Raw genomic sequence first — 10,283 nt, forward strand, 5'->3', positions numbered from 1 at the left:
AAAGGCTGGTATTCAACTGAAGTAGGGCAGAAATTTTAAAATAGTAGTTGGATCTGGTAAACTTGAACAATAGTAGTTGGATCTGGTAAACTATGTTTATTAGTGGTCCAGATCTGACATATAGAATCGGGATATAGCAAGATGTAGCAAAGAAAAATCACAAAACTTTTTCCTCATGCATTTTGTTGATTACTTACAGTAAAGAAGTACTGTCGCAAACTAGTCGGGTCAGATATCCCTACTGTTGCTATTTGTGTTGTACGCTGTCTTTGGCACACCAAGAACTTTCGAGATGTTTACTGTATTCTCTTCCAAAAAGAATGCCCTCCTTTACAAAACCACACCACAGCTCACAAAAACATCAGGTTACTCAAGGTCAGAACATGGCGTGATGCTAGAAACCATCAGACGCATTGTTACGTCATAGAACGTCTAAAGTTGTTAATGTTATGGGCGATTTCAAAACACTATACAAGTAAATTTGTGGCAATACCCCCTTTTTAAAGCGAAATACTAGAATTTCGACATCATAAAACACACAAATTGACACTACAAAGAACGAACATGAAAACACAACGTCAGGCAAAACACGTATTTAATTAGGCCAACTCATGTAACCGCTTCAACGGTTGCATCTTGGACCTTTTTGAACTCCGCTTGATTTTTCAATGGCCATCCCTCGTTTGGCGGTACTACCCGATATTTTGCCTTGATCTTCGACGTCTTCTTTTGAAACCGCGTCAAAGCTGCGTTAGCTTTCCTCCACAGTGGATCTGGATCATCCGCTGGTCGGACTCCACCAATATTTCCAATAACCAAATCATGCGACGGGTTATTCAAACATAACGCTTCGACCTCTCCCGTAAAATATGGAGTATTCACTTCCATGTTGGCCACCTCAGCTGATACGACAGAACCGTCGGCCAAACTAAGAAAACCTGGCCTATCCGAGACTTGATCATCATGGACGAATTTCCTGTCAACCAGAACGCCCGTGCAACCCAAAATCCATAGAAAACACAAGTTGTCGCACGCCATAGAAAACACAAGTTGTGGGGATGAAAATGGGGCGAAATTAGCGCGAATTTTGCATTGCGCCTTATGGGGCCGATTTATAAAATGATTAATTTGGATACTTTTGCGGTGTTTGATTTTGCAATTTCTGCAAAATTTTGAATAAAAATATAACTACGCTTAACTTATAATGTTTAAATGGAACTGATGAACATGAAATAGAGTTTAAATTAGGTTTTAGCGGGTAAATTTTCCAGTAGATATACATGTAGCCTACTTAAGTCCCGAAAGATAAAAAGGTTGTGATGTATATTCATCTAAAATTGGAATAAATAGTTTGACCATGGTCCTCCAAGGTCAGAAAAGTCATGACGTAATAGTGACGTCATCGTTTATTTACTGCATTTTGACGCATTTAGCACATACTGAATTTTGAAAGCTTTTGGTACTACCTTTAAAGGTGTTGCACAATCTTTCCCTCTTTTTTTAATTTTTTTGAAAGATATTTCACACTTTTTAGTGATAAAAATATTTATTGCATTAATTAAGGTCTATATACCATGTTGAATATGTGTACTGTCATATGCAACACAACCACAAGAAAAAATGCAATATAAACAAATACAACTAACATTGATGCATAAAACAACCAATATCAACAAAATTGTTAAATCTTCTTGAATCTATTCACCTGTACAGCACAAAAAGTCTCGTGGGAAATTTTGCATCCAAAGTGGCACTTTTTTAATTTATTTCAGTTTCAGCTGATACTTCCCACAATACATGTTATGTGAGGATATCACAAAAAATCCAAATGATTTCATTAAGGGCATAAAATAACATGCAAGAATTATTAGCATTTTTCAAAATTGGTGATTCCATAAAATCAAAAAAGTCAAAACTTAAGAGACACAGTGCACAGTATGACATGTTTTTTTAAAGCTTCATAAACTCAAACACAGTAGTTACATGAAGTCCAATAGATCCTCTGTCAGCCTTCTAAATGTCACAAAATTACATGTAAATCAATGAATGTTATTTGTCTTTCCATCTTGTTATGCATTACTATTTTATGTCATTATTTGTGTCTGTTTTAATCAAAATTGTTGCAAAATAAAACATTGGCATTTATGTTTTACTTTTTTCTGAGTCTATATGCCTGTTGGTATTGCAAGCCAGGAGCCATGCCAAACAGCAACTTCTTACACAGGTTTGGTGCGATGGGACACTAGATAATTCTTCTTCAGTAAGGATACTTTGAAATCAACGGCTTGTTCTTTTAAAAGCCCACCCATCCACCAGTTTCTTCATTATATTGGTGCACTTAACTGGCCACCAAACCACTTTTTTTACTATTTTAAGTTGCAAGTTTATATATATGAACACTTTATTCATCTTATCATAGAACTGTTAAATGTATTGCAAATTTATGTAGGTTTGCACTTTTTCCAGTAGCAAAAAAATAAGTATACCGTTAACCTAAATAAAGACTTTAAAAAGTATAACTTTGATAAACAAACTGCTTTGGTTAACACTTATATTTCTAAGTTTTTGAAATATCTGTACAATCAACATTTTTTATCACTAAAAACGGTCGGGATCATTTATATTTACTACACTTTATTCACAAATTTGCTAGCAAACGATGCAGAAAATTTTTTTCGCTAAACTCGTGCCAATAAAACTGCTTTCCTGCAAACATTGTGCGTTGCCTGGCAACCAATGACGTCATTTTTACGTCACGCATAAATTTTCTTGTCAGCAAGGCAATTTAGAAATAAAAAATATTTAGTCGTTAAGCCAGGTTATTGAAAAAAACATCCAAAACCCTATCCTTTGCGTTGTTAAAAGCGTGCAAAGTCGCCCCATTTCACGCTCCATGAATTCTCGTGCGACAACTTGTGTTTGATAGATAGACTTTGGTGCAACCTGTGTCTCTTAACACAGTGACCGTCTGGTTGTTTACCACGCCTTCACGTAATGGCAGATTGGACTCCTGGACTCCCTCCATCGAACATGCTGCCGCGCTGGACATCCTTACCGGCGGCAACGCACGCGAATAGCAATCTTTCGCGATGTGTCCCACTTTGTCACACAGAAAACATTTTCTAGGCACTCTAGCATCAGGTTTACGCTTCGGACAGTTCTCAGTCGCATGCCCTGCTTGCTTGCAGTCAGCACAAAGCTCGCGTACTTCTTGACGCACATCGTGGGCCATCTCTCGGTTGTGTGCTGCCAAAAACTGCTCGGCGATCCCAGTCAAACTATCTAAAGTTTTCGGTGCCTGTTCCATTAGATGAGTCGATAGCTCCTTCGGACATGACTTGAGGAACTGCTCCTTCACCAAAAGCGAACTTACATCTTTCCATTCGATGGAAAATCCAGACAACTTCACCCATTTTTGCAGGTAGTTCTGCAGTCGCACTGCGAACTGAGAAGGACTTTCTCCTTTCTCCGGCTTTGAATTTCGAAATTTACATCGATATCCTTCCTCGTTCAAGTCGTACCTGTTGAGTAGCGCCTGCTTGAGTTGGTCATAATCGACTGCGTCATCATCAGAGAGCCTTGAGTAGACATCCAATGCTCGACCCGTTAGCAAGGCACTAAGCGCGCTTGCCCATTCGGATCTCTCCCATTTGCAAGTAACAGCAAAACGCTCAAAACGCAACAGATAACTGTCCAGTTCATCTTTGCCATCTACGAACGCAGGCAACTTCGGTGCTTTCGCTTTGCCCACTGACGCTTCGCGTTGTGCTCCGCCGATTTCTGCCATTTGCAACTCCAAACGCTTTAACTCCAACTGGTGCGCTCTGTCTTGGGCCTCTGCCTCGATACGCCTTGTTTCAGCTTCAGCCTCGGCTGCGCGGCGTCGCTCCTCAGCTTCCGCCTCAGCCTGTATTCGCTTAACTTCAGCTTCTCTAGCCAAACGGCGCTCTTCTCGTTCAAACGCCTGTTGCTCGTTAATAAACTTTGCTAAATCGGCGCCAGCCAAACCCAGCTGTTTTCCGACTTCTACAATCTTTTCCATCTCTTTCTTGGTTCACTACCAGGTAAGACAACAACACTGAAAACTAAATCCCGGACGAGCCCCCAATTGTCGCAAACTAGTCGGGTCAGATATCCCTACTGTTGCTATTTGTGTTGTACGCTGTCTTTGGCACACCAAGAACTTTCGAGATGTTTACTGTATTCTCTTCCAAAAAGAATGCCCTCCTTTACAAAACCACACCACAGCTCACAAAAACATCAGGTTACTCAAGGTCAGAACATGGCGTGATGCTAGAAACCATCAGACGCATTGTTACGTCATAGAACGTCTAAAGTTGTTAATGTTATGGGCGATTTCAAAACACTATACAAGTAAATTTGTGGCAAGTACATATGTACAGGGAATGTGACGGCACAATGTCATTTAATTCAAATTGTAGTGAAATAAATTAATTTAAGTTGTTTATTGACAAATAAACATTCAATGGCATGTATTCATTGCAAAACTTTTTTTGTGCATACGAATTTTCCGAAAGAAGTAGGCCGTTCGCCCAACTTCGCTTTGCTATGCTACGCTACGTCCGATATAAACAATCCCTTTCGTTCAACTCAGCCCAACTTCGCTTGATCACTGCCAAGGTAAACGAGAGTGGTACCTTCCACATCAGCCTGTTTCGCAGCCGCGCTAGTCTGTCAAGGTGCACTTAATGTTCGATTGTGCCGCAAAGCAGGCGTTTGCAGGCGTTTTAATAAATGGTGCACTAATTAGTGGTCCAGATCTGATGAACAACTTAGTTGGAGTCCTAATAAGGTTTAGAAAAGAACCCGAGGCTGTTGGTTCGGACGGATACTGAATCTATGCTTCTCAAATCCGGATAAGACCTAGCAATATTCGCGGCCTTTATTTCTTGAGGTGGCCCAATGGCGAAATGTCTCAACAAGCAGAAGACCACGAAATAACCGTACATCTCCTTTCCGAGCTGCGTCGCTTCTAGCCTGCTCTAAACTGCAGAAAACTTCGTCCACGAGTGCAACCGCAACTACAGCGATAAATCGAATTTCTATGTTGACCATTGCCTTGAAAGCATGGCGACAGAGGATAAAGCAATTACGTTGGTACAAGACCTGGGTCGCTGCAGCAAAGAGGTAGGTTACACCAAACTAAAAGGACGAGTAACAGCAAAAGAGTTTTACAATCGATTCCTTCTAAAAAACAGCCCAAGATGGTCAAGAATCATAACCTTAATTCGGACATTGCTGGAAGAATTTTTTGGGTGTTTTGAAACGGCCCGAATGACGAGTTTGGTTGTGATGTGCAGATGCCGGATATATTGCTGACACGCTGTAGTGTTTTGTCTGACGTCAGTGCGATAGCCAGGTTCCCAAGTGTAAAATTTCGAAGCCCTGCGTGATAACATGGACCTCTAATGGTGCATCAAGCAAGACGTCAAGTGAAGATGTACGGTCGATTTACCTGTATAACGGTTAGTGCTGTGCATCTGGAGGTAGCCCACAGTCTGTTAACAAGTGCTTTTATTTGCAGCGACAACGGAACGGGGCAGACCAACTATGATTTGCAGCGACAACGGAACGAATTTTGTCGGGGTCCTGCGTGCGAGCTAAAAGACACTATCGGAAGATGGAATCAACAGAGCATTGGTGACTTTCAGAGGCAAAAGGACATCCAATGGTCATTCAATTCTCTTGCGGCAAGCCATACGGATGGCGCTTGGGAAAGAATGATCAGGTCCGTAGGAAGAATTATTATCAACAGCCAATCCATTGTCCCAGTGGTGATGGACTCACAATCGGAGGAGCCGCTGATTCCTAAAATTTAATTTGGTTGCGGTTGTCGCCCAGCATGCCACCTGGCGTGTTCGTGAAGCAGAATTGTTACGTTCGCCACCTTTGGCGACAAGTGCAATACCTGGCCGACCAGTTTTGGTATCGCTGGGTTTATCCCATGATGTGAGTTTTTCTTTCTAATTCCTAAATGTTTGCTAGGTGTACAAGACTTGTTCGCCCTTCACAAAACAAATTAGGGCTTAAAGTCCGTTTGTTACATTTATATGTGTTGCATACTCACTTCATCATCACATTTGCGTTATCTTAAGTTTCCTTTCAACCCAATTCACATAAGTTCAGCCATCACCAGTTGTGCCCTTCACTCTTTGAGCTCATAGCTATTTTGTTTTGGTGCATTTGTGAAGTCTATATATTAGATGGTACACCCAAACCAAACACAAATTCACGATTTTTTACAAACTAAACTGAATTCCAATGTGTCAAAACCGATTTGATTTGGCCGATTTGAATGGAATTGTTTTGTTTTCGTCAATGCTAACATTTTTTTGTTTTGCTTTAAGCCCAGCACAACGTTTTTTTAAATATAAATGCAATTTGGCTATTTACAATGCACAATTTAGAAAATATAATATGAAGCCCCTTAGCCACATTTACTATGTGGTAATATCTTGTATCAGAACTACCAATATAGATCAAATATCGCAGGTACAATTATTATTTTACAGAAGATAAACATTTGAATCATAACATGTTTTATGCCATTAAAATCGCATTTTTTAACAATACAGCTCATTTAAACGAAAAAGGTCACTATTGAACAATAATGAGGGACTGAAAATCTCTGTAAACAAAACAATAAAGACTACAAAAGTGTTGACAAAAATGCCTAAATTATCCAATGGGAAATACAGGCATCTGGAAATATGTTTTATACATCATGGCCGGGAAAGCGATGTAATGGGAACCCATGTACATGGTGAAGCATGTGTGTTCTGCGATAATCTGATCCTGATGGCATTTTTTTCTTATTGTAGGAAAATGTTGATTGCTGTTGTGCATCTCTTGTTGGGTATTTTGGTCCTTATTTGGTGCCACTTGAAGTCGAAGGAACTAAAGTATATAGTCGAGAGAAAAAAAATAGATTAATATTCAAATTAGTTGTTTTATTATAAGGTTTCTTACTGTGAAATCTACTGTCACGGGTTGAAAAGTGGTAAAGTGGAATTCGCTGACTTGGTGTGACGCGAGGTTGGTCGTCCACATCCATTTGCTTCAACGCCTTTACAACTTGGGAACGTATTTCAGAGGTTTTGTACTGTTTTAAATGCTTCATTAAAGCATCCTTTATCTCAGCCATTGTGGGACGTTTTACGGGATCCTGATCCCAACACTGCTTCATAAGTATTTGTAGTTGCTCCACGATTTGTCTTTCTTTACCCTCCAAAGTTTGCATTCTCGTTTGGATATATTGACAGTCTGGTCTTTTTCCTTTCTTGATTAACTCCAGCAACTCTCTTCTCTGATCAACAGGAAGGTTGGGGTAGGGGGCTTTTCGAGCAAGAACCCAGTAGATTATCATAGAAAATCCGTATACGTCATGTTGCCTTGTGGGCTTCATAGTTAGGTCCTTAAGTTTTTCCGGAGCGGTATAGTAGGGAGTAAATTGTGGCCTCTCTTTCTTGCTGCGAGCTGAGGGATTCGCACTCCCCAAAATACTGTAAGTTGCCAGTTCAGCACTCCCAAAATCGCCAACTTTGCAATGAAACTCTTCAGTAAGCATAACGTTGTCGGGTTTTAGGTCTTGATGGATCAAACGTTTGTCGGGTAAATTGTGGCAATGGTGCATTGCCGAGGCTATTTCGCATAAAATGCGAATCCGCAAAGCATAACCCAGCTCTTTCGATGTATCATAGAGTAATGTTTTAAGATTTCCACTCTTACAGTATTCCATCACAATCCCCATAGCAAAAGACCATTTGACGTAGCCTCGAATTCGAACCACATTTTCATGATCTGCCTTTAGAAAATGTTCTATTTCTTCTTTAATCCTAAAAGTTAATTCAATAAATGGATATGTGGTGGTATTTGTGTAAACAAATCTTAAAACTTACGATTTAACAACCAGTGATTTATTGTGTGGTCCATCGGACACTTATTGTGTGGTCCATCGGACACAAAAATTTTGATGGCAACTTCTTCCTTTAGGCCGTTATGGTATCCAAATAGTACATCACCGAAACCTCCAGAGCCGGCTTCAAAATCGTTAATGTCACAAGTGATGTCACCACAGTCCAATTCTTGTAAATGTGTTTGCGTGCTAGGCTAAAACATTGAATTATTTGTATATCTGTTTCTATGTCTCTTTTACTTTCACTTTACTTTATGAAGCCATGATTCTCAAAGAGTCGCGACAATTGGGCACGCTGTTTGCACAATAGCATTGTTGCTAAACTCAGTTAAGATAAAACCACGTTTTAGGATTTGTTTCAAAATTTTTGACAGCATGACATGGAAAATACATGCCAATGATAGTGCCAAATGTTAGTTGCAAAAACCTAATACAGTGAGGAATTACTTCAAACCGTAAAATAAAAATGATAGTTTGTCTTCAACAAAAAGCTGGTTGTTTAATTATTTCAAAATTATGAAAGGGGTCCAGTAAAAGTGTTACGGAATTATTTTAGGAACCTAAAAATTTTGAGAAAGTTGTTTGACGTTAAACCTTCCAAACTATCCCGATTGTGTTCGAATAACCGAGGCTACCTCCCTAATTCGCAAAATGGTGGAAGACCCTGCGCTAACGGCTTATCGCTAAAACCAAGTTACAATGGTGATTCCACTACTGACCAAACAATGTATATTATAAATAATAAACCCTTTGATGTTAAATCACGTCACGACACGATACAATCCAGCAACACAATATGACACAACGGCACAAAAAATCGTACACACTTCAAAACACGAGTAAAAACTACGTCACACGCCTCCAGCAAAATATCCAATCACAATCAGCGCCACAGGAAATCACTGAAGCGGGAATGCGTTCGAATTTTACCGGTGTTAAAAATACAAAAAGTATTAAGTAAAGAAGGGTGAAAACGTAACACAAGAAAACAAAAGCGAAAAACAAGAGTTAAAAAAAACGTAAAAATAAATACATCCAAGCAAATCACAAAAGAAAACAAAACAAACAGTCATTATAAAACAATTAAGATAATAAATGCGATTACTGTTGAAAACAAGTGCAAAGATAGATATTAAATAGGCGTGAGAACAAAAGCGCGAGCTGAACACCCGTTCACGTTACACTTCCCCGAATGCAACAGTCTTACTCCCGGAGGACGCTTTCATTAACTCGGATACAACTCACGCATTCTCTTTGGTTTCGTTTTCAACAGGTCGCTCGTTATTTGTACGTCCGCGGTCAAACTAGTCCTGTTTTCGCATGGTGGTCGTTTTTTTTAAATTGTCCGTTGATTTTTCAATTAAAGTGCACTACATAGGTTTTGCCGGTTAGATCAACAATTTTGTAGTTGACTTATCCTTGCTTCTCAACTATCTAAATACGACCTTTATAAGGCAGGTGAAAATTGAATTCGTCCGACGTCAGTGATAAAATGGCAAATTGACTGTTTCTGCCGCCGTTCGGTGACGCATTGGCCAAGCCCGAAAGTACTTCGTAAAAAATCGCACGCAACAGGGCAGGAACTTGGCCGAACGGTCTGGCGCGCCTGACCCACATACAGACATAAAAAAAAACTGATCGGGATTCGTCCCCGGGAGAGTCCTGGGTTCGAACCCCGTGAAAAAAAAAATCGCACACAACAAGAACATATTGGTAACCGGTTCGCGCCAAGAGAAAAGGACCCATAACATCTATTTCAATCCGTTCTAATGGTCAAGTCCCTTAAGGAGGGACCAAAGGTGCGCGCAGTTTGGCTTCTTATTCAATGCACATTTGTCACAATGGCGACAAAACTGCTCGACGTCGTTTCGCCATTTTGCCCAATAAAATCTTTCAGACACTTTACTCTTTATCTCGGAGGTACAATTTGCCGTTGCGACAAAACACACTGCCGAAACACGACCAATAATATCGTATCGTTGGGACATGCGTTTCACACTTTGGTTTTAAACTTGGGCATGATACTCCGATCCACTCAACCAGAAACTATCCTCAGGTCGACATCAGCCCGTTGGGCTGCTCGCCTGCTCTGATTGATTTAAGGCTACAGCCGAGAACGACGCGAAAATTTACATTACACATTTCCGATACATCTTCTGCCTGTCGCACGGGATACGGAAAATTCGGGGCACTTTCGGGCTCAGTGGTGGGAATAGGTCAATTAGCAGTGGTGAGAATAGGTCAATTAGCAACAGTGCAAACTTTTTCGGGATCGCTTAGGACACCCGCCTTGGATGTCCGGGAAAATTTGACTCGCTCTTGAAAAGACAACACTTTAATGGCTTCA

The 10,283-nt window shown here is 40.2% G+C and overlaps 1 protein-coding gene across 1 annotated transcript; it reads right to left on the reverse strand.

Annotated features, from left to right (window-relative positions):
• Nucleotides 1–559: 559 nt before the first annotated feature.
• Nucleotides 560–4,383, reverse strand: LOC145214777 (uncharacterized). Its single transcript, XM_080083377.1, has 2 exons — nt 2,946–4,383; nt 560–1,003 (listed from the first exon to the last, which is right to left on the reverse strand). The coding sequence occupies exons 1-2, from the start codon at nt 4,040–4,042 to the stop codon at nt 610–612; spliced, it is 1,491 nt and encodes a 496-aa protein (XP_079939503.1). The 5' UTR covers nt 4,043–4,383; the 3' UTR covers nt 560–609.
• Between the last annotated feature and the right edge of the window lie 5,900 nt (nt 4,384–10,283).

Source organism: Phallusia mammillata, chromosome 2 (genome assembly GCF_965637545.1).
Source record: "Phallusia mammillata chromosome 2, kaPhaMamm4.hap1.1, whole genome shotgun sequence".
In the NCBI taxonomy this organism is placed as follows: domain Eukaryota; kingdom Metazoa; phylum Chordata; class Ascidiacea; order Phlebobranchia; family Ascidiidae; genus Phallusia; species Phallusia mammillata.